Consider the following 26,047-nt stretch of genomic DNA (forward strand, 5'->3'; position numbering starts at 1 on the left):
GTGTAATGTAATACTTGCAGAATATTTGCAAATCATTTCCAACTTATATTCAATTGAATAGACTGCAAAGACAAGATACTTAACGTCCGTACTGGAAAACATGATTTTTTTGCAAATATTAGCTCGTTTGGTAAGCAAAATTGCTTTTGCACAATAGGGCGGAACAAAACACCAGATAATGTGTCCCAATAGGTACCATTTTGGGGTCCGAATACACACACCATAATAATACCGTATGTTGAAGCACAGTACGTCTGACTATGGTAGCCAAAATACACCGACAATCCATCAAGTGTTGTGGCTTCGTAGCTTGCCAAAGTCGGACTAAAACATTTTGAAGCGCCTCAGACAAGTCGCAAACTCGCACGGACAACATGAAACGTCGGTGTCGGACTAGATACTGAGGGAGGTTTGCACTCCGAAGAACTCCTAGAACAGGGATGTCAAACTGGTGTTCATTCAACCTATATTCTATTGAATAGACTGCAAAGACAAGATACTTAATGTTCGTACTGGAAAACTTTTTTTTTTTAAAATATTAGCTCATATGGTAAGCAAAATTGGTTTTGCATAATAGGGCGAAACAAAACGCCAGATAATGTGTGATAGGTGCCATTTTGGGGTCCGTATACACACACCATAATAATATCATAAGGTGAAGCACAGTACGTCTGACTATGGTAGACAAAATGCGCCGACAATCCATCAAGTGTTGTGGCTTCGTAGCTTACCAAAGTCGGACTAAAACATTTGGAAGCGCCTCAGACAAGTCGCAAACTTGCACGGACAACATGAAACGTCGGTGTCGGACTACATACTGAGTGAAGTTTGCACTCCGAAGATCTCCTAGAACAGGGATGTCAAACTGGTGTTCATTGAGGGCCACGTCGCAGTTGTGGCTGCCATCAGAGGGGCCGCTTGTAACAGCGAATAATATACAAAACCCAAAACGAGTGAAGTTGGCACATTGTGTAAATGGTAAATAAAAACAGAATACAATGATTTGCAAATCCTTTTCAACTTATATTCAATTGAATAGACTGCAAAGACAAGATACGTTGTTATTTTTTGCAAATATCAGCTCATTTGGTAAGCAAAATTGCTTTTGCATAATAGGGCGAAACAAAACGCCAGATAATGTGTCCCAATAGGTGCCATTTTGGGGTCCGTATACACACACCATAATAATACCGCATGGTGAAGCACAGTACGTCTGACTATGGTAGCCAAAATGCGCCGACAATCCATCAAGTGGTCGTTTTCGGTTTCTTTGATCTATTGTGATCCACAGGAAGATCTTGTTTTGACCCGAGATCTATAAAGCGGAGAGGAAGCGTGCATCCAGGCATCTTTTCTTTGAACAGTTTTGTGACCGAGAGCAACAGCTTTTTACGACCCCATCTCCCCTTCGAAACAGCTGTTGCTATGTAATCAGGGAAAGTCCAAATAAAAGAGGAGGCGTGCAACCATTTCGTCAGAGCGTGGTGGAAGACTGTTCAAAAGTACAGCCCAGACGTTTCTCCTCATGAGCCAAATTGAATCCTGTCTCTGTTTAATTCCTTGCTTCTTGTCTGTTTAATAGATGTCATCGGTGTTTGAACCTGACAGTGAGACGCCGTTAAAAACAATATTTAACAGTAAAAATATGGCAGCTCAATCAACAGAATTTTAACGCAAAAAAAAAAAAGGTATTTTTTTTCAATTTACAGTAATATGCTGTAACAAACACCGTAAAATGTATTGTCACTTTTATTAATTTGGTGGGTAGTTTGCTGTAAAGTTAAATATTTTTATTTAGACAAAAACTGTTTGGAAAGTATGTTAACATACTGTAATATTTGATGCAATATTGGATACTATAGTAAAAAAAAAAAAGGCATGCAATTTCAAGCAGTACACAGTGTTTACCACACATTCATTTATTTGTTGCGGCCCGCCACGAAATAATTAAAGCCGCCACAAATCTTTTTTTTTTTTTTTTTTTGTCCAGCTTCTCAGGCAAATCATATAGTTGATGTAGATGCCCATATCGGCTGTTCAGATTTACTTTACTAAAGAGAAGTGTAGGATCAAGATTTTTGGAGCTCTTTGTTCAGTGGATCAGATGTTTGACGAAGCTTTGTGTCTATCTACCACCACTACTGTTTTCTGTTTATTTGTTACTGACTGTGGCAGGACACCTCTGCCTCTGTTTCACTTTATGTTGCTGGTAAATAATATGGTTGTAGTAGTAGGCTAAAGTTAAATTATTTAGTATGCACTAATTAAAGGGGCAGAGCTTTAAGAGACCTTTTAGCTTTTATATTTTTATAAGATATATTTTTTGTAAGAACCACAATTAATAAATATATTTCAGTGAATAACTTATTGTTCAAATCTGTATATAAATATGTACTTAAAGTGTTGTAATTATATTGTAAAATGGATGGATGGATGGACGTTTAAAACAAAACTGTTATTATTAATTAGTAAGTATACATTTTTTGAGCCTTTTTAGAGAAAATCATATCATTGTAGTAAATTATGCAAATTACTCGATGATGTCATGGGGACCACACCCATAGCCACGCCCCCACAGCCACAGGTAACTTGGCAGTTTATGGGAAACACTGCTACATATATTTTTTCTGTCAAAATGAACAAAATCTATGACATTTAGTGAGAAAATATGAAGTACTTTATTGACACGTATCATTTCCAGGTGTTTGCGGGCCAGATAAAATGATGTGGCGTGCCAAATGTGGCCCCCGGGCCTTGACTTTGACACCTGTGCCCTAGAAGGTTGTAAGGACAGTTAAATAAACCTCCCCCTACTGAAATAAATGAAACAACTTCGGTCTTAATTCTCATCTAAGTCATTTAGGATAAATTATTGAGGCACATTACTTCACTTCGGATTTCAGGCTACCCAGTTCGGACAACTTCATGAAACTTGCAAGCTGGGAGCGCATGAAATATGCATGGTGAAGCCATCACTCTCTTCATAATGAATACGCCTACCTTTAGAATTGACACTTCTGCCTTCCAAGTGACTTTGACTCGCAAAACCCAGGGGTGGCCGTGACCGAGTATTTGTATGTCTCCCGTTTGTGTGAAGGAAGTCTGCAGAAGTGAGTTCGGCCCTGAACCACCGGAAGACGACGTTGAAATGTGAGTATTTATCTAGTCAACAATATTGACATAAGTACTCGGGATTGGACAATATTGACAAAAATGTACAGTACAGGCCAAACGTTTGGACACACCTTCTCATTCGGTGTGTGTTCCTTATTTGCATGACTACCGTATTTTCCAAACCATAGGGCGCACCGGGTTATAAGGCGCACTGCTGATGAATGGTCTGTTTTTGATATTTTTTCATATATAAGGCGCACCGGATTATAGGGCGCGTTAAAATTAATTAAAATCAACATAAAAAACACAATATATACATTATATATCAATATAGATCAATACAGTCTGCATGGATACAGTCCGTAAGCACACATGATTGTATTTCTTTAAGAAAAAAAAAAAAGAAAAAAATAATAATAATTAAACACCTCCCACCCCCTCCGTGGGACAAATTTTCCAGCGTTGATCGGTCCGCAGCTACAAAAAGGTTCTGGTCTACATAACATGTGATGGTGGTTCTTTGGTCAAAATGTTGCATAGATGATGTTTTACAGATCATCTTCAAGTCAGAACTCTCTAATAACTAAAGTTCCTTGTGTGAATAATGTAAAGTCACTACACCGGTATGTTTTAGCGCTTTCATGGCGAGTTTACTGACAGATGTAAGTAAGAACTTTACACTACGTTATATTAGAAATGGCAACAGTGGAGGTTGAATGTCCCATAACAAGAAGATAGAGACAAAGACGAAGCTTATCGACTACGGTGTCGGCACGGACTGCAAAGGCGGATGCGTGCAAATTTCCAGGACTTATGCAGATCCCAAATACAGATCAGCAGGCACCAGAAGGTAAGAAAAGTTGTGTTTGCATAATATTGCGAAAGAAAACTTCACTGGTTTTGGAAAAAATTGTATAAATACATTTTACAGCGACTTTATGAAATGTACTGTGGTTTTACAGCATTGTACTGTACTGTGTTTTTTGACCATAAAATGCTGGCATCAGAGCGGTCAGTTTTTTTACTGTAAAAAAACCCGGTGGTATTGTTTCCCTATTCACAATATTCACTTACACGTTTTTACGGTAAAACCCGGCAGCTAAATTGCCAGAATTTTACTGTAAAAATGCAGTTTTATATTTATGGTTAAAAAAAAACACTGTAAATTTTACAGTAAAATTCTATCAACTGAGCTGCCAGTTTTTTCCTTTTAAAGAAATGCTGAAAAAAAAACACTGTAAATTTTACGTAAATTTTTTTGCGACTGACCTGTCAGCTTTTTACTGTAAAATCTACATTTTTTTTTTACATTGTAAATAAAATAAAAAAAATAAAATGCATAGACCAGGGGTGTCCAAAGTGCGGCCCGGGGGCCATTTGTGGCCCGCAGGTCATTTTTTAACGGCCCCACGGCACATTTTAAAAATACGATTGAAAAAAATTAAAAGTGGTATAAAAGAGCAAACAGGTGAAATGTAACAAGAAAATGTCACAATGTTTACTCTAATAACACAAAGCTGCCATGCAGGCTGTTTCTTTCTTTAAAAAATAATAATGAATCAAAATCAATGTCATTATGAATTATTGACCTATTCAAGGCTCCAATTACATCACATTTGAGATATTTTTGGGGAAAATGTTGCATATTTTGTGTTTTCCATATAAATAACTGAGCTGTTTTTTATAAAGAAGGGCCTAAAACGAACAAACGAAAAACATAAACAACAATAAAACGTATAATTAACGGATAGATCTGAAGTTGATCTCGAGATTATTGTGTTAAAAGTAAACAGTAAAAAAAAAAAGGAATTTATTTTTCAACACTATAATTATTTGGATCCCCAATAATTGTAGTGTGATTTGTTTTTAAGTGTCATTGCTCAAAAAATAATAATGAATTAAAATCAATGTTGTTATGAGTTATTGACCTTTTTAAGGCTCCAATTATTATATAATCTCAAATATTCCACTTAAAAATTTTATTGTGTGAAAATATTGCATATTTTGTATTTTTTCCATAAAAAAACATGGTTTTCTTTGACAACAAGAGCATACAACTTAAATCTTTAAAACCGTTATATTGACAGATAGACCTAATGTTGATCTAGAGCAGGGGTGTCCAAACTTTTTCCAATGAGGGCCGCACACGGAAAAATTAAAGCATGCTGGGGCCCTTTTGATATTTTTCATTTTCAAACCATAACAAAATATATGGATTCATTTTTATTTTTTTTACCTTTAGGGCTCCCGGGGACCATACAGGGTCGAAGTCATTAAAATGTTAAAAACAAGTCAAATTATTATTTGTTTTTAATTTATTTAACGCTTACAGTAAATCTCTACAGTATATCAACTTCATGTTGATATAAAGTTAAAAAAAACTAAAAGGTTTTATGCCTTTTCTGTCAAAGACAACTTTGTTTTTTATAATAAAACTGAAATATGCAGTATTTTTTCCCCACTGCCCAAAACATTCAGAAAGCAATGTTTGATGTGAAGTAATTAGAGCCTTAAAAAGATCAATAATGCAGGACACCATTGATTTTAATTCATTATTATTTTTGAGTAATCACAGTGAAAAGATCAATAAAATCCCATTAAATATATTTGGGATCCAAAAGGTGGCCCACTCATAAAGTGATACATTTTCATTAGTTTTTTTTTTTACTTTTAACAATTAAGTTACGAGAACAACTTCAGATATATCTATTATTTTGTTTGTTTTATGCTCTTTTGTCAAAGAAAACGTTGATGTTTTTGTATGGCAACCACACAATGTATGCAATATTTTCCACATAAAACATTTTAAAGTGAAATATTTGAAATAATTGGAGCCTTGAATAGGTCTTTTTTTTTTTTTTTTTGAGCAATGGCAAAAAAATAAAATAAAGATAGACAAAAGAAAAAAAAAACAGCCTGCATGGCAGCTTTGTGTCAACATTGCAACTTTTTCTCGTTAGATTTCACCTCATTCCACTTTTTTTTTTAATGTTTTTTATTTATTTTTGCAATAGCATTTCCAGAATGTGTGGCGGGCCGGTAAACAATTAGCTGCGGGCCGCAAATGGCCCCCGGGCCGCACTTTGGACACCGCTGATCTAGAGATTTAAAACTTGAATAATAATAAAAAATAATAATACTGAATAATGACACATTTTTTATATTTTTTGAACCTAAACCCTTCGGGGTCCCCGGGATCAAGCCTGAGTGGATGCCTAAATGTATATTTTTTATACATATATTGTATTGGTTTTTAAAATAAAAAATATCAAAATGGCCCCCGCTTGCTTTGATTTTTCAGAATGCGGCCCTCTGTGGAAAAAGTTTGGACACCCCTGGCATAGGCAATGGTGTAATAATATCATTCACTGTTAGAAGTGGCCCTCTGAGGGCCAACATAACTACAATATGGCCCTCAATTAAAAGGAGTTTGACACCCCTGCTTTAGTTGAATATCCCCGGTCTGGATTGACCTGGGGATTGAGATTGTAAAATGGGGGAAAAAAATGAATGTATATTAAATATTGTAATGAGGAGCGCATACAGTATTTGCAGCCGCAGTATCAAGCAGAAAAAGCACAACACAAATCTTCATCCCAGTCAATTTACAAAAGGTTAGCATTCATCTTGTTCAAATCTTACCTGATAAATTCCCCGGTAACTCGATATTTCCACAAGGGGGGAGGTACATTTGTCATCGTTGGGGTGGCGGACGGAAGTCAGCCACAGATGGAGACCCCCGCCCCCCCCCGTCATGTGAGGTATGAGGTATGAGGGTCAGAGCAGATGAGCACACGAGATGGACGACCCTGTTGGTTTGGATCTGAACCGCAGAAGTTTAATGAAGCATGTAGAAAAAAAGCAGCCCAATACTGTTAAATATTACTACAAAACCCAAAACCGGTGAAGTTGGCACGTTGTGTAATTCGTAAATAAAAAGATAATACAATGATTTGCAAATCCTTTTCAACTGAATAGACTGCAAAGACAAGATACTTAACGCTCCAACTGGAAAAGTTGTTTTTTTTTTGCAAATAATAATTAACTTAGAATTTCATGGCTGCAACACGTGCCAAAGTAGTTGGGAAAGGGCATGTTCACCACTGTGTTACATGGCCTTTCCTTTTAACAACACTCAGTAAAGGTTTGGGAACTGAGGAGACACATTTTTGAAGCTTCTCAGGTGGAATTCTTTCCCATTCTTGCTTGATGTACAGCTTAAGTTGTTCAACAGTCCGGGGGTCTCCCTTGTGCTATTTTAGGCTTCATAATGCGCCACACATTTTCAATGGGAGACAGGTCTGGACTACAGGCAGGCCAGTCTAGTACCCGCACTCTTTTACTATGAAGCCCTGCTGTTGTAACAAGTGGCTTGGCATTGTCTTGCTGAAATAAGCAGGGGCGTCCATGATAACGTTGCTTGGATGGCAACATATGTTGCTCCAAAACCTGTATGTACCTTTCAGCATTAATGGTGCTTTCACAGATGTGTAAGTTACCCATGTCTTGGGCACTAATACACCCCCATACCATCACACATGCTGGCTTTTACGCTTTGCGCCTAGAACAATCCGGATGGTTCTTTTCCTCTTTGGTCCAGAGGACACGACGTCCACAATTTCCAAAAACAATTTGAAATGTGAACTCGTCAGACCACAGAACACTTTTGCACTTTGCATCGGTCCATCTTAGATGAGCTCGGGCCCAGAGAAGCCGGCGGCGTTTCTGGGTGTTGTTGATAAATGGCTTTTGCTTTGCATAGTAGAGTTTTATCTTGCACTTACAGATGTAGCGACCAACTGTAGTTACTGACAGTGGTTTTCTGAAGTGTTCCTGAGCCCATGTGGTGATATCCTTTACACACTGATGTTGCTTTTTGATGCAGTACCACCTGAGGGATCCAAGGTACGTAATATCATTGCTTACGTGCAGTGATTTCTCCAGATTCTCTGAACCTTTTGATGATATTACGTAGCGTAGATGGTGAAATCCCTAAATTCCTTGCAATAGCTGGTTGAGAAATGTTGTTCTTAAAAAATTTGTTCACGCATTTGTTGACAAAGTGGTGACCCTCGCCCCGTCCTTGTTTGTGAACGACTGAGCATTTCATGGAAGCTGCTTTTATACCCAATCATGGCACCCACCTGTTCCCAATAAACCCGTTCACATGTGGGATATTCCAAATAAGTGTTTGATGAGCATCCCTCAACTTTCTCAGTCTTTTTTGCCACTTGTGCCAGCTTATTTGAAACATGTTGCAGGCATCACATTCCAAATGAGTTAATATTTGCAAAAAATTAAGTTTTCCAGTTCCAATGTTAAATATGTTGTCTTTGCAGTCTATTCAATTGAATATAAGTTGAAAAGGATTTGCAAATCATTGTATTCTGTTTTTATTTACCATTTACACAACGTGACAACTTCACTGGTTTAGGGTTTGGTACTTTCACGCAGTCTTCTGAACTGACTGATATTATTCATGATACCACAACTAAAAACTCATCCAACTTCACCCGTGCAGAAAATCAGTGAAATATGTTAATGTTGCTGCATGCTTCAGATGGGCAAATGTAGCACCATCTTGTGGACAAACAAATGAGTATAAAATAAAAGCCTGTACATTAAAATGTTAACAAACAGGACTACATTGGACAAGTGGTAGAACATGGATGCATGGGATTAAAAATAATGTTCAGTGGACTTTTGTGTCGTTATGGACAAATAATGTGTACCTTTGCTGTTAGTGGAAAAATTCTAAAATGTAGGAATGTTTAGTTTCATTTATCCAAGCGGACTGAACATTGGAAGAGAGCTTGTGGGCAGCCTAGGACGGAGGAGGCTCTCTTTGTTGTGTCTGATCCCGTCTACGACCATGCTCCTCAGCAGATGTGGGTGTTGAAATGGTATTTGTGTTTTTGTCTGTTTATTCATTGTGCTTTAATTTTGTAGGTGTATGTAGGAATGGCGCCTTTTGCATCAGTTCAGTGCTCCTTTAAAGGCCTACTGAAATGACATTTTTTTATTTAAACGGGGATAGCAGATCCATTCTATGTGTCATACTTGATCATTTCGCGATATTGCCATATTTTTGCTGAAAGGATTTAGTAGAGAACATCGACGATAAAGTTTGCAACTTTTGCTCGCTGATAAAAAAAAGCCTTGCCTGTACCGGAAGTAGCGTGACGTCACAGGTTGAAAGGCTCCTCACATTTCCCCATTGTTTACACCAGCAGCGAGAGAGATTCGGACCGAGAAAGCGACGATTACCCCATTAATTTGAGCCAGGATGAAAGATTTGTGGATGAGGAACGTGAGAGTGAAGGACTAGAGTGCAGTGCAAGACGTATCTTTTTTCACTCTGACCGTAACTTAGGTACAAGCTGGCTCATTGGATTCCACACTTTCTCCTTTTTCTATTGTGGATCACGGATTTGTATTTCAAACCACCTCGGATACTATATCCTCTTGAAAATGAGAGTGGAGAACGCGAAATGGACATTCACAGTGACTTTTATCTCCACGACAATACATCGGCGAACCACTTTAGCTACGGAGCTAACGTGATAGCATTGTGCTTAAATGCAGATAGAAACAAAAGAAATAAACCCCTGACTGGAAGGATAGACAGAAGATCAACAATACTATTAAACCATGGACATGTAACTACACGGTTAATGCTTTCCAGCCTGGCGAAGCTTAACAATGCTGTTGCTAACGACGCCATTGAAGCTAACTTAGCAACGGGACCTCACAGAGCTATGCTAAAAACATTAGCTATCCACCTACGCCAGCCCTCATCTGCTCATCAACACCCGTGCTCACCTGCGTTCCAGCGATCGACGGAGCGACGATCATAGATGCGGTCGGCGGCCCGGAGACGGAGGAAGTCAAAGTGAGATCGGCGGCTAGCGCGTCTGCTATCCATCTCAAAGTCCTCCTGGTTGTGTTGCTGCAGCCAGCCGCTAATACACCGATCCCACCTACAACTTTCTTCTTTGCAGTCTTCATTGTTCATTAAACAAATTGCAAAAGATTCACCAACACAGATGTCCAGAATACTGTGGAATTTTGCGATGAAAACAGAGCTTTTTGTATTGGATCCAATGGGTCAGAATACTTCCGTTTCAACCATCACGCGCATACGTCATCATACATAGACGTTTTCAACCGGAAGTTTAGTGGGAAATTCAAAATGGCACTTTATAAGTTAACCCGGCCGTATTGGCATGTGTTGCAATGTTAAGATTTCATCATTGATATATAAACTATCAGACTGCGTGGTCGCTAGTAGTGGCTTTCAGTAGGCCTTTAAAGTGCTCTCTGGTAGTTCTTCCATGTTTCTCGCACTGAGCAAAGAGAGCACGGTCTACCAAGTCAGATTTCTTCAGTTAAAGATACTCGGCCAACAATACTGATTCTGATTCAAATGGATCTCGGGAGGGTGGAGCTGCATTTTACCCACTTTGTGTTCAGAAGAAACTAAAAAAAAAAAAAAAGTGCGCATAGTGTGAAAGGTTAATAGATTTCAGGATACCGTTAAATGGTTCAGGAAGTTTTAGCAGTTTCATTCAGTTTTATGCTCCTTGAAGTCTCACAAAAGATGTAAAAACAGGCCTTTAATTGTGCATATGACAACTTCAAAGTACTTTATTCTACATTCTTTGATTTTAATTGAATTGATTCATGATCGTTTTTATTCATAACTGTATTGACCTTCTTGTATTTTTATGCACCTGTAAAGCACGTTGAATTGCCTCGCGTACAAAGTGTGCTCTATAAATAAACTTTCCTATTTGCCGATTACAATGTTGACCCTTTCTCTCACTTTATGAGAAACTATATTTTGTATTGGCTGCAAGCTATTATCATCCAAAGTGTTAATAATTGAACAATTCCTAGGAAAAACTTGACTATTTTTACTCTGTGTAGTGAATATATACAAACCCCAAAACCAGTGAAGTTTTCACATTGTGTAAATGGTAAATAAAAACAGAATACAATAAATCCTTTTCAACTTATATTCAATTGAATAGACTGCAAAGACAAGATATTTAACGTTCCAACTGGAAAACTTTATTTTTTTGCAAATATTAGCTCATTTGGAATCTGATGCCTGCAACATGTTTCAAATAAGCTGGCACAAGTGGCAAAAAAGACGGAGAAAGTTGAGGAATGCTCATCCAACACTTATTTGGAACATCCCACAGGTGAACAGGCTAATTGGGAACAGGTGGGTGCCATGATTGGGTAAAAAAGCAGCTTCCATGAAATGCTCAGTCATTCACAAACAAGGACGGGGCGAGGGTCACCACTTTGTCAACAAATGCGTGAGCAAATTGTATAAGAACAACATTTCTCAACCAGCTATTGCAAGGAATTTAGGGATTTCACCATCTACGGTTCGTAATATCATCAAAATGTTCAGAGAATCTGGAGAAATCACCGCACATAAGCGATGATATTACGGACCTTCGATCGCTCAGGCAGTACTGCATCAAAAAGCGACATCGGTGTGTAAAGGATATCACCACATGGGCTCAGGAACACTTCAGAAAACCACAGTCAGTAACTACAGTTGGTCGCTACATCTGTAAGTGCAAGTTAAAACTCTACTATGCAAAGCAAAAGCCATTTATCAACAACACCCAGAAACGCCGCCGGCTTCGCTGGGCCCGAGCTCATCTAAGATGGATTGATGCAAAGTGGAAAAGTGTTCTGTGGTCTGACGAGTCCACATTTCAAATTGTTTTTGGAAACTGTGGACGTTGTGTCCTCCGGACCGAAGAGGAAAAGTGTAAAAGCCAGCATCTGTGATGGTATGGGGGTGTATTAGTGCCCAAGACATGGGTAACTTACACATCTGTGAAGGCACCATTAATGCTGAAAGGTACATACAGGTTTTGGAGCAACATATGTTGCCATCCAAGCAACGTTAACATGGACGCCCCTGCTTATTCCAGCAAGACAATGCCAAGCCACGTGCTACATGTGTTGCTGCCATTAAATTTTAAGTTAATGATTATTTGCACACACAAAAAATGACTTACTCGGTGTGAACATGAAATATCTTGTCTGCAGTCTATTCAATTGAATATAAGTTGAAAAGGATTTGCAAATCGTTGTATTCTGTTTTTATTTAGCATTTACACGTGACAACTTCACTGCTTTTGGGGTTTGTATGTATTCTAACTTGTTGAAATATCCCTGTAGATGGAAATATTACAGACTGTTAAAAAACCTAAATAATTTTGGAAGTATTTATGATTGATGATTTGTTGACAAATATAAGAGTACCCCTTATATTGAAGCGTGATAACATTTTAAAAGTCATAGCATCAGTGAGGATTTTTAGGAGCACCGTCACTTTTTGAAGAGTACTGTTCAAAATATTTTTTGGGGGATATATATTTTCTCCTCGCCATTTCTCATCTTAGTTTTGTCGAAGAAGACGTCCCAAAGTTTAATTCACCTTTTACTGCCGTTTGTCTGGCACACTTCCAGTATTACCTGACCCCGCAGAGGACAAAAACTATTTGATTTCCAAATCCTCAAATATGACGGACGCTGAGGGGGAAAGTTCACTCTCCGAGGTTTACTCTGTAATAATGCAGGTGGGCCAAGACCAGATTGTAAACTTAAGCTGAAGCAGGCGCAGCAATTTCCCACAGACTTCACTCCATTTGGTTTGTTTGCAGTGTGTGTGTTCTTGTATTTCTACCCTTCTTGAGACATCAACAAGGAGGACCGGTGAACAAGTTAGGACTTCAATCATAAATAGAGAATGTCTTATTTGCACCCCTGGTAGTGAAATCTATCAAAATGAGGGTGGTCCCAAAAAGAAGGGATTTTTCAAATTGACTGTGTCGGTTTTAAAAGTGCTCCCCCTCTGGTCAACATATGAAATAACAAGTGTGTGTAAGAAATTGAAATGTGCCCCCTTTGGCCAAAATTAATTTAAAACATATATGTATGTAGAGACATACTGTAATAACGAAGTAAATAATGAAGATTAAAAACCAATTACAAACAAAAAAATCCACAAAAATATAAATAACTAAAAGCTTACCTTTTTTATATTTGCATAGTATGTATATATTATTAATGTTGTAAGAACAAATCTTTATATATCTAGAAAGGGTGGTCCTAAAGAGGTAGGCATTTTTCGGAGGTCTCAAGAAGGTAACAAATACAAAAATGTGTGTGTGTGTGTGTGTTCTTGTATTTTTACACTTCTTGAGACATCAACAAAGAAAAGTAGCTTCCATATGAGGAGGTGTGAACAAGTGATGACATAAATCATGGTCCCAAAACGGAAAAGCATTGCATCTAATAGAGAATGTCTCAGTTGCACCCCTGGTGGTGAAATCTATCAAAATTAGGGTGGTCCCAAAAAGAAGGGATTTTTCAAATTGACTGTGTGTCGCTTTTAAAAGTGCTCCCCCTCTGGTCAACTTATGAAATAACAAGTGTGTGTAAGAAATTTAAATGTGCCTTCTTTGGCCAAAATTAATTTAAAAAATATATGTATATAGAGACATACTGTAATAACGAAGTAAATAATGAAGATTAAAAACCAATTTCAAACAAAAAACTCCACAAAATTATAAATAACTAAAAGCTTACCTTATTTATATTTGCATAGTATGTATATATTATTAATGTTGTAAGAACAAATCTTTATATATCTAGAAAGGGTGATCCTAAAGAGGGAGGTACTTTCCGGAGGTCTCAAGAAGGTAACAAATACAAAAATGTATGTGTGCGTTCTTGTATTTTTACACTTCTTGAGACAACAAGGAAAAGTAGCTTCCATATGAGGAGGTGTGAACAAGTGATGACATAAATCATGGTCCCAATAACATTGCATCTAATAGAGAATGTCTCATTTGCACCCCTGGTGGTGAAATCTATCAAAATGAGGGTGGTCCCAAAAAGAAGGGTTTTTTTCAAATTGACTGTGTGTCGGTTTTAAAAGTGCTCCCCCTCTGGTCAACATATGAAATAAGTGTGTGTAAGAAATTGAAATGTGCCCCCTTTGGCCAAAATTAATTTAAAACAAATATGTATATAGAGACATACTGTAATAACGAAGTAAATAATGAAAATTAAAAACCAAATACAAACAAAAAATCCACAAAAAAATATATAACTAAAAGCTTACCTTATTTATATTTGCATAGTATGTATATATTATTAATGTTGTAAGAACAAATCTGTATATATCTAGAAAAGGGTGATCCTAAAGAGGGAGGTATTTTTCGGAGGTCTCAAGAAGGTAACAAATACAAAAATGTGTGTGTGTGTGTGTGTTCTTTTATTTTTACACTTCTTGAGACATCAACAAGGAAAAGTACCATCCATATGAGGAGGTGTGAACAAGTTAGGACATAAATCATGGTCCCAATACGGAAAAGCATTGCATCTAATAGAGAATGTCTCAGTTGCACCCCTGGTGGTGAAATCTATTAAAATGAGGGTGGTCCCAAAAAGGATGGATTTTTCAAATTGACTGTGTCGGTTTTAAAAAGTGCTCCCCCTCTGGCCAACATATGTAATAACAAGTGTGTGTAAGAAATTGAAATGTGCCCCCTCTGGCCAAATTAATAAAAAAAATAAAAAATACTGTATGTAAATAGAGACATACTGTAATAAAAAAGTAAATAATGAAGATTAAAAAACAATTACAAAAAAAAAAAATAATTAACTAAAAGCTTACTTTTTTAATATTTGCATAGTATGTATATATTATTAATATTGTAAATACAAATCTTTATATATGTAGAAAGGTTGGTCCTGAAGAGGTAGGTATTTTTCAGATGTCTCAAGAAGGTAACACATACAAGAATGTGTGTGTGGTACTTACTTTGTGTTTGGGACTGAAATGCACTCAACATGTAGCATGTGTTTGGTCTTTTGTGTGATATTAAAAGAGACAAACTCATTTTCTATACAGTCCTTTTTGTTTTTATTTATTAAAAGATGACGACGTCTGATGACCATCACCTGAAATCAGTTAAAAAATGAGGGAGAGAATGTTTTAAAATACCATTTAAGCACATTAAATCAACAAGACATGATTAAAAAAGAGAAAAACAATGACATGTTCTTGTGGATTTAGGTCAATGAACTTAAAAGGTCAACATGTTCCATTGCTTCCACAAATAGAAGTGCCCTCTTTTTCTTCAGTATTTTTCCAAAGGATATGCTCAAATAAGGATACAAATGCTTCTGCTGGCCCACAAAATCAAGCCTTGGTATCTTGAATGAATAAAGTATAAACACAAATGTAAAAGAAAGCGGAGTCACGGCACTTATTTTTGATACAATTGCTGAAAAACAATTGTAGCATTTCCTCATATAGGGTCACTTATGTAGCGGGCACCTATTTGTGATTAGTCCTTTCTTTTAAAAGTAACATAATATGAAGAATGTAATATACTGTTCCCTTGAAAGGTGTAAATCCAATTTATAACTACGATTAAATGTAAAAATATTTTAATTTCCCCGCAAATAATATAAGATAATAAAACACAGGTAAATAAGTACAGTATAACCATTTATATTTATTTTATATGGAATAATCTGGACTGCGTAACGAGTGCATAAATAGTCATTACTGCTGCCTAGACTCGTATAAAAAGAGTATGGCCAACTAAAAAAGGCGCCATGACTGCTACCAAAGACGTGTGCAGCTCTGCTCGGATGCATGCAATTGCTGTCATTTTGTTGTTAGTTTTTCTGACCCAATAAACCAAAATAATATGTCTATATACTGTATGTTCTTCACATGCTGGGAGAATAAACACACATTTATTTAATGAGAATTTTTTTTTTTCAATCTGAATCATTTTTAAACAGACTTTTTGTTTATTTCTGCAAAAATTCAACTCCTCTGATATAACATATTTTATTTTTGTATCATCATTTATCTATTTTAGATATACTTCTTTAGTAATTTACTGTACTTATTTATGTGTGTATGTATTGTTTCACTTTTGTCTAACAGATTTGAGCACAAACAAATGTGTTATAAATTTATATAAACCGGAAAGGGCTACGATTAAATAAACTCTGCTTCTCCATACTCCTTTTCGGACATGCTGTCATGAGAAACTGGAAATATGTGATGTATCATATTGGAAGTGCATGCATGTTAGAAATAAACGAACACCATACTTATACGCAGAGGTGGGTAGTAACGCGCTACATTTACTCCGTTACATCTACTTGAGTAACTTTTGGGATAAATTGTACTTCTAAGAGTAGTTTTAATGCCACATACTTTTACTTGAGTATATTTATAGAGAAGAAACGCTACTTTTACTCTGTTCCATTTATCTACATTCAGCTCGCTACTCGCTACTGATTTTTATCGATCTGCTAATGCACGCTTTGTTTGTTTTGGTTTGTCAGACAGACCTTCAAAGTAGGATCTATCGCATGCCTGCGTTTCACCAATCAAATACAGTCACTGGTGATGTTTGACTCCGTTTCACCAATCAAACAGAGCCAGGCGGTCACGTGATTAACTGCACATAAAGTTTCAGCAGCAACAAGCTTAAGCTTACATGAACTCAACGTCAAATTTGAGGAAGCACATCGCGGTAAGTAACGTTAGTAGATATTTTGGCTGTCACCGTAGGCTGATGTTAGCTTCCCTGCTATGAATCACTGTCAAATTTACATCGTGTGGGGACATTTATTAACGCATTGCAGCCTCATAGAGACAGACAAAGACACACACACACACACACACACACACACACACACACACACACACACACACACACACACACACACATACACACACACACACACACGCACACACACGCACACGCACACGCATGCATACAAACACCAATTAGAAGTGCACAGTGTGTTCCCAGGTGCAGCCCACACCTATCAGTTAATGGTTTGCGTAAAGGCTAACTTGTTATTTTCCTTTGTAATCTCTGCCTACTGAGCCTATGGTGCTGTTAAGTTATTGTGGCTCAATTTGCCTTAATTTTTTTAATGTTAATGTCTTATTATTTAATATATATTATTGTTTTAGTTGCTTAAGAGATATTCCTGGCTCTGAATTTGCTCATTGCTATTTTTATGTTTTTGTGCATTATTTGTTGCCGTCATCATTAAACGAACAGGTTACTCATCAGTTACTCAGTACTTGAGTAGTTTTTTCACATACTACTTTTTACTTTTACTCAAGTAAATATTTGGGTGACTACTCCTTACTTTTACTTGAGTAATAAATCTCTAAAGTAACAGTACTCTTACTTGAGTACAATTTCTGGCTACCCTACCCACCTCTGATTATAAGATTATTTTCATTGCATCCCAGATGTTTAATGGCAGTTTAACTTAATTACGCTCATAAAAATTCTGAAAATTCATTGGGTTTTCATAAAAAAAGTATTGTCATGTACCAGGATTACAGTCTGTTAAAAGATGGCAGCTCTAATGAGAGTTAATAGGGCCAAAATAGTTTTTTATGAGAACGTGTGTAATACTTCATGTTTTTATCCTATTCTAACAACTAAGAAATGTTTTTGTTTTTTTAAATACCTGAAAAAAAACTCAAAATTTCTAATTGCTAACCTTCAAACTGAACAATCATATCACATAATGCTTGTTTTGGGCCCTTGGGTTGCACAAGGGTTAATTAAGTCTACCATCTACTATAGCAGAAGCCCACTATTTGAGGAAATTATATACATGAGTTACTGCATTTATATAAAAAAATCAAGATTATTGAAATATTTTTGAACTTGTACATACCTGGGGAGTTTATCGTTGCTTCGCTCCCTTCTTGGCGTCTGTGTTGTCCTGTTTTGGTCTGGCAGATCGAGCAAATTGCTGTGGTTTGTAGTTAAGGCGCTTTAAGGGGTTACCAAAGTTTCTACAAACATAAGGAATTGTCTATACCAGGTAAAAGTAATGTCTTGCTTTAACACCCCTTCAAGACAGCAGCCATGTTCAATACGTCATGCTCTCTTCCTGTCACTCGCTGTCTCATATTAATCTCATTTTAGAAAAGGCCACAGCTGTTTTCCACTAAATGCCAGAAAATCTCAGGTTGTAAATGCCCCTCTTATAAGACTGAGGCTATTGCCTTTTCCTTGAGGTCTGCGGACAGCTACTGTCACTCATGGTGAGTGATGAAATGTAGGGTCTTGTGACTGGGGAGCACTTAACAGGGGAGCCAAACCTAAAAAAGGATTATTTGAAGTAGAGATGTCCCTATTCCAAAACATGGGATTGGATCAAGGCCGATATTTGCCTTAATTAAATTACCGTTGATAGGTTGATTAGCTGCAGATTGTACTAACGAGGAAGATTCCTTCAAAAAGGATGCACAATTACCTTTCGATTTTCCTTGCTTTTGCATAATATTGCAAAACAAAACACCAGATAATATGTTTTACCTTATACACACACCATAATAATACTCCTACGTTGAAGCACAGTACAATCCATCAAGCGGTGTGGCTTCATAGCTTACCAAACCTACTAAAACATATTGATAGGTTTTTGAGCGCCGTGTGTAATGTTCTATATTTTCAATGGAAATGTTTGTGTTGTTTACTTGAGTCATATTGCAGTCTACACCAGTGTTTTTCAACTAGTGTGCCAGGAGATACAGTGGGAGATTATCTAATTTCACCTATTTGGGTTAAAAATGTTTTGCAAACCAGTATATATAGTCTGCAAATGATGTGTTGTTGTTGAAGTTCTGTACTATCTTAAGCTCGGCAGAGTAACCGTGTAATACTCTTCCATATCAGTAAGTGGCAGCAGGTAGCTAATTGCGTTGTAGATGTGGGAAACAGCGGGAGGCAGTGTCAATGTAAAAAGGTGTCTATTGCTTAAACAAAAGGTGAGTGCCCCTAAGAAAAGGCATTGAAGCTTAGGGAAGGCTAAGGAGAACGAAACTAAAACTGAACTGGCTACAAAGTAAACAAAAACAGAATGCTGGACGACAGCAAAGACTTACAGCGTGTGGAGCAGACAGTGTCCACAAAGTACATCCGAACATGACATGACGATCAATAATGTCCCCACAAAGAAGGATAAAAACCACTGAAATATTCTTGATTGCTAAAACAAAGTAGATGCGGGAAATATCGCTCAAAGGAAGATGTGAAACTGCTACAGGAAAATACCAAAAAAAGAGAAAAAGCCACCAAAATAGGAGCGCAAGACAAGAGGTAAAACACTACACACAGGAAAACAGCAAAAAAGTCCAAATAAGTCATGGTGTGATGTGACAGGTGGTGACAGTACACCTACTTTTAGACTAGAGCTATGTTGATGCATGCTTGGTGATGGTTTAAAGTAGAGATGTCCGATAATATCGGCCGATAAATGCTTTAAAATGTAATATTGGAAATTATCGGTATCGTTTTTTTAATTATCGGTATCATTTTTATTTATTTTTTTTTATTAAACCAACCCAAAAAACCTCCCTCCCCCATTTACACTCATTCATACAAAAGGGTTGTTTCTTTCTGTTATTAATATTCTGGTTCCTACATTATATATCAATATATATCAATACAGTCTGCAAGGGATACAGTCCGTAAGCACACATGATTGTGCGTGCTGCTGGTCCACTAATAGTACTAACCTTTAACAGTTAATTTTACTCATTTTCATTAATTACTAGTTTCTATGTAACTGTTTTTATATTGTTTTACTTTCTTTTTTATTCAAGAAAATTTTAATTTTTAAAAAAAAGACCTTATCTTCACCATACCTGGTTGTCCAAATTAGGCATAATAATGTGTTAATTCCACGACTGTATATATAGCGGTATCGGTTGATATCAATATCGGTTGATATTGGTATCGGTAATTAAGAGTTGGACAATATCGGAATATCGGATATCGGCAAAAAGCCATTATCGGACATCCCTAGTTTAAAGTCATATCCAATATTTGCGACAACAACTTTCTATGTGTGACTGCCACCTACTGGTCACACTTATCATTTCAACATGTACCAAATAAAATAGCTTCGAGGTCAGTAAGCACAACCAGAACTATTCCGTACATTAGGCGCACCGGGTTATAAGGCGCACTGTCGAGTTGTAAGAAAATGAAGGGATTTTGGGTGCGCCTTATAGTCCGAAAAATATGGTACATGATTTTTTTTTTTTAGAAGGAAATCCACTTAAGTTGTTTTTGGCGGCTCTTGCAGGTTTCATTGTGACATTTACTACGCCAACTCATGGCGAGGATGCTTGTAACTCCAATTTTTGCTAGCAACTTAATTTAAAACTTCTAAAGACTTAGTGGCCACATGCGTGGACAGCACCTTTTAGCTCTTATTTCCAAAATTGTGTACACTACTGAATTGGGATCTTATGGCCCTTATGTGGACACTTATACTGCCATCTGGGGGTGTCAGAAGAGTATAACATACAATGGAATTTGGAAAAAAAAAAGTGTAAAAATAAGAATTAGCATGTCACTAAACATGAAGTATACGTTTGTTACTCATGGACTACATCATATAAAAAGATGATTCTTAGTTTTTATTCTAATTAGGGTCCAATAAGCCCAAATAGCAAAGAGAAATAAAAAAAAGCATGTAAACAAACAGCTTGGGCCTTAAGCACAACAATTTGCTGAGAAACAAATCAATTTTTGTGGCACTCTTTAAGTTAAAGTTAAAGTTAAAGTACCACTGATAGTCACACACACACTAGGTGTGGTGAAATTACCCTCTGCATTTGACCCATCCCCTTGTTCCACCCACTGGGAGGTGAGGGGAGCAGTGAGCGCTCCGCTACAAAATACGAAGAAGTAAAAAGGATACAACCACCAGGGGTTTGTCGTAGAGAACAAAACCGTTGGTTTCCCGCAGGGCTTTCTCAGCACTCGTCTCACTGGGAAGTCCGACAAAAGCCTGTCCTTTCATCCGGCCCTCCTTCATTAGCAACACGTCAAACCTGCCAAAGAAACAGGAAGCACAGGAGACGTTATCACTTGTGGTATTGCACTAAGAAAAAAATAATAATCTGCTTCCCTTCTTCTACTGCACAGAAAAGCAGTTAGACTCGGAGGGGAAACTGTGCTTCGTCTACAAAAACAGGTCTTTTACAGCACTCCGGCAAGGTCTGAAAATATCATAGCAGGAAATGAAAATGCTTTACATTTTCGTCTATAAAAAAAGGCGGCCTCCTCGAGCCCGCACGACACTCTTGAGGGCTTTTAAAATGCGATGAGATGCAACCAGAACGATCCTCTAAAGCTTAGGCGCGATCCCTTCTACTGGCGAGGCATGTTTAATCGCTTCCATTTGACAAAAATGCAATTCAAAAAGGATCATACACTGACTTTGGACTCTTGGTTAAATACACCAAAACAATCTAATAAGAGTAAGGATGTATTATTTGCTATATCTCCTTTGGGCAAATATGGGGAAACTCAGTAGTATTAGTTATGTATTTCTTAAATTTAAAAAAATTATACTTTTAGATGTAATAAATACTAAGGAAAGTGTGTTTTAGTTTTAAATAACTCTTATTACATGAATTGTTTCATCAAACATTATATTATGTATTTGCTATATATGTCTACAAATTGCATTGGTGACCACCTCCTTGATCGCAAAAACAACAAAGATGCAAACACGGCAAAACATAAACCCTGAAGGTAAAAAGAAACATTCACATATTGATATCATATCACGGTTCTGCAGGACTTTGTTGCAGAAATCTGCCTTCGTCTGACACTCGCTATCAGGCTTTTTTGGTCTGTAAACAAGCCCCGCCCACACTACCCCTCCCAGTTCGTTGCCAGAGCTCTGTATGTCATTCAAAAGTGCAGATTTTAACCATTGGAATTGTTTATATAGTTTGAAAATATCCAGCGGGTTGCATTGAAATGTTAATTATGTTGTATTATGCCCAGGTAGCCCTATACCCCAAAATGATCATGTGAAAATGTTTATGTCAGAAAAATTGTATGTAAATTATCAAAAAAACTTTCCGTTCTCTGGGTTCCCAGTGAACAGACGAAAGCTGTCTTTGTTGCACCAAGCCAAAGGCTTGGAAAATTCCGCTGTGTACGATGGGAGGAGACGGGAGGGGTTATCTATTGTCATCCAAGACCTGCCCAAGTTCGATCCAGGACCAGTCCAAGCCAGAGGCATCTTTTCTTTTATGTTAATATGACCAAAAACAAGGGCTGTTTACATACCCCCCATTCCTTTAGAAACAGCTGTTGTTATGTAAACAGGGAATATCCAAATAAAGGAGGAGACGTGAACCTGTTTCTGTTAGAGCGTGATGACACTGTGCAAGGGTACAGATGTACACGTTTCTCCTCACTGAACCACATTGAATTATGTCTCTGTTTGATTCTTTGCTTCTTGTCCTGTTTAATAGATGTCATCAGTGTTTGAACCTGACAGTTTAAGAGATTTTTGCAAATGTATTGAAAAAAATAAACAAAGAAATCCCAAGTACACAAGTACTCAAAAACCTTCGCACAAAACTTTGTTGATGCACCTTTGGCAGAAATTACAGCCCCAAGTCTTTTTGAACACGATGCCAAAAGCTTGGCACACCTATCTTTGGGCAGTTTCGTCCGTTCTTTTTTACAGCACCTCTCAAGCTCCATCAGGTTGGGTGGGAAGCGGCAGTGCACAGCCATTTTCAGATCTTTCCAGAGATGTCCAATGGATTCAAGTTTGGGCCGCTCCAGGACATTTACAGAGTTGTCCTGAAGATATTCCTTTGATATCTTGGCTGAGTGCTTAGAGTCGTCGTCCTGCTGAAGGATGAACCAGTCTGAGTTCAAGAGCGCTCTGGAGCAGGTTTTCATCAAGTATACCTCTGAAGATTGCTGCATTCACATTTCGCTCTATCCTGACTAGTCTCCCACTATCACTGTAGGGATGGTATCGGCGTGGTGATGAGCGGTGCCTGGTTTCCTCCAAACACGACGCCTGGCATTCACGCCAAAGACTTCAATCTTTGTCTCATCGGACCAGATAATTTTGTTTCTCACAGTCTCAGTCTTTCAGGTGCATTTTGAAAAACTCCAGGCGGGCTGCCATTCGTTTTTTTACTGGCTATACAGGCCTGATTGGTGGATTGCTGCAGCGTTGGTTGTCCCTCTGGATGCTGTAGCTCTGGCAGAGTGACCATCAGGTTCTTGGTCAGCTCCCTGACTAGGGCCCTTCTCCCCCTATTGCTCAGTTTAGACGGCCGGCCAGCTTTAAGAAGAGTCTTGGTGGTTCCAAGCTTCTTCCACTTACTAATGATGGAGGCCACTGTGCTCATTGGGACTCTCAAGGCAGATATTTTTCTGTATGCTTCCCAAGATTTGTGCCTCGAAACAATGCCTTTAACTTCATGCCTGCTTTGTGCTCTGCCATGCGAAGTCGAATGTGGGACCTTATACTGTATATAGACAGGTGTCTGCCTTTCCAAATCGTGTTCAATCACCTAAATTTCCACCGGTGGACTCCAATTAGGCTGTTGGAACATTCCAAGGATGATCAGTTGAAACAGGATGCAGCTGATCTCACTTCTGAGCTTCATGGCAAAGCCTGTGAATACTTATGTACATGCTATTTATTTTTTAATCGTTAATACATTTGCAAAAAGCTCTAAAAACACTTTTTCACAGTCATTGTGTGAATGCTCCAAAGCATTCACACACATGGTTTTCTACACCAAAATTCATCTATTTATTAAACTTCTTCAACTTCTTCTTCTTCTTCTCCAGATTTTGACACGCTCTACCTTCCACATTTTTCACCCGATTCAAACCGTTTTAATTTCAAACTTTTCAGCCTATTCGGGAATGGCGGGCTTTGACCAATTCCAAAAATTCCCAGAATTCCAGGTTTTCCGGGACATTTTTCCCATTCAAAATGAGTAGGCCAATTTTCAAACTGCCACCATTTCCACATGTTTCAACCTATTCAAACCATTCCACCTTTAACATAGTCCACCATCCTGGAAATTTAAACTACCATTTTTCCAAGTTAAAAAAAATTCCAGGATTTTCCAGAATTCCTGGTTTTCCAAAGCCCTATTTCCACCCTTTTTTCTGGCGACTACTCCTTCCACATTTTTCAACCCACTTCAACCGTTCCACCGTCAAAACATTCCTCTTAATCAGGACAAAAAAACAAAGTTGTTTTTTTGACCTGGAAAAATTCCCGGTTTTCCCGAAATTCCGGAATACCATTGGTCGATTCAACATGTTACTACGTCAACATTTCTTGACCGATTTGAAAAATTCCAACACCAACCATTTCAACTCACTCAGAACATTCAAGTTTTTTACCATTTTCAAAAAAATTCCCGCTTTTCCCGAAAGTCCCAAATCACTTGGAAATTCCCAACGAAATAAATGGGACATTCTTCAAAGTTCCATATTCACCACAATTTTAATCTGATTCAAACTGTTCCAACTTCAAAATATTCAGCCTGTTTGGGAATTGTGTGCTCTACAACAATTCTAAAAAAAATCCAGGATTTCAGTTCAATTTCAGCATTGGAGCATTCACACGCAATTCCTTCAGTAATTGCCTCATTTAGTTATGTGGTATTGTTTGTAGAATTCTGAGGACAATTAATGTATATATTCCATTTTGGAATACAGCTGTAACATAATGTGGAAAAAGTGAAGCACTGTGAATACTTTCTGGATGCACTGTACATATATGTTCATATATATAGTGGGCAACCATTATCGGGACGTGACAGTCAAGAAACACAGGTCTATGTTCTCAATATCAGAAGTGAAGAAGTTGTATTGGCACATCTCTACTATCTTAATATACTGCAGAATACAGTTTCACCACTGTAAATAGTGTGATTTTAATTCATCATCTTTCTAAAGGCAAACATGTTAGAAATGTTGCACACGAGAATTGGATTTGATTACGCTGTGCTGTAATGTTTGGTCCTGTATGTTATGCGTGCTGGGCTTGGCCCTGGTGGAATATCATTTTAAAGTACTGCTGACGCGCAAACATAAAAAGACATCCCTCCTGATCTGTGTGTCAGGTTGGATCCTTTTTTAATAACGTAACACCAAGTCAGCATGAATTACTAAAATCTCTCAAGAGAAAGTGACAAATTGCCTGAGTCAAAAATAGCGGACGGACAAGAGGGGCTGCGTAGATTCCAAGATATTTGCTTCTCCTGCTCCCGTCTTATCAAAACGGTCCTTAAAACTTCACTGTTTTGTTGCTATCAAGGTGGAAAAAAATAGACACCTACATGTTTCGCTCGGTTTCGGAGGAGGGATCGATGTATCTCCCGTAGATGTACTTTAGATCCTGGAAGATAAATGATGAAAATAAAGACAACAAATAACAGCTGCAGCAGGGCTAATAATGGAATGTTTTCACCTTGACATTCAGCAACACAACAATGTGATGACTTCAGCAATAAACACACACTTTGCATGCAGAGGGACAAACACAAGTGGGTCAAGCACCAGAGAACAACCTACTTTCTCTTCCACTGGCTTTGCAATGTTCTTCACATACAGCCTGCAGGTTGGCTCGCCCGGCTCGTAATTCTTAAACACTGACATCCGTTTAATCTCTGTTTTGGAAAACAAAACAAAGTTTGAGGTCGTATCTGAGTGTGTGTGTGTTATCGAGCGTGACCCTCGTGGTTTACCGTCTTTTGACAGGCGTCCTTTCTCAAGCTCTTTTCTTGTGATGACATCGGACGGGAGATCCTGCTCGTCGTCGCTGTGCTCTTCACACTGCTGGAACGTCTGGGTGCTGGGGTAGAGCTTCCCAAATCCTACTGTATCCTCCGTGCCGTTGTTGTTGTTGTTGATGGTGGCCTTGCTCTCATTTATTTCTGTAGGCCTCACAGGTGCTGGCAAAAGAGCAGGTTATTAATTCAAAGGACCCATAGCGTCCAGATTTTACTAACAAGTTCTCTTAT

General features: G+C 37.8%; 1 protein-coding gene across 2 annotated transcripts in view; it reads right to left on the reverse strand.

Moving 5' to 3' along the window:
- Window positions 1–15,055: 15,055 nt before the first annotated feature.
- Window positions 15,056–26,047, reverse strand: part of rnpc3 (RNA-binding region (RNP1, RRM) containing 3) — a 53,993-nt gene continuing 43,001 nt past the window's right edge. Inside the window, exons 11-16 of one of the 2 annotated variants that reach the window (XM_062021703.1) lie at window positions 25,772–25,978; window positions 25,599–25,693; window positions 25,364–25,422; window positions 20,935–21,067; window positions 17,893–17,970; window positions 15,056–15,117 (exon numbers count right to left, since the gene is read on the reverse strand). In XM_062021703.1, the coding sequence (XP_061877687.1) occupies window positions 17,902–17,970; window positions 20,935–21,067; window positions 25,364–25,422; window positions 25,599–25,693; window positions 25,772–25,978 (563 nt within the window). In that variant the 3' untranslated portion in view covers window positions 15,056–15,117; window positions 17,893–17,901. Of the gene's footprint in view, window positions 15,373–17,892; window positions 17,971–20,934; window positions 21,068–25,363; window positions 25,423–25,598; window positions 25,694–25,771; window positions 25,979–26,047 lie in introns of both variants that reach the window. The other variant, XM_062021702.1, reaches the window with a different exon arrangement.

This window comes from Entelurus aequoreus, linkage group LG15 (assembly GCF_033978785.1).
Source record: "Entelurus aequoreus isolate RoL-2023_Sb linkage group LG15, RoL_Eaeq_v1.1, whole genome shotgun sequence".
Classification (NCBI taxonomy): domain Eukaryota; kingdom Metazoa; phylum Chordata; class Actinopteri; order Syngnathiformes; family Syngnathidae; genus Entelurus; species Entelurus aequoreus.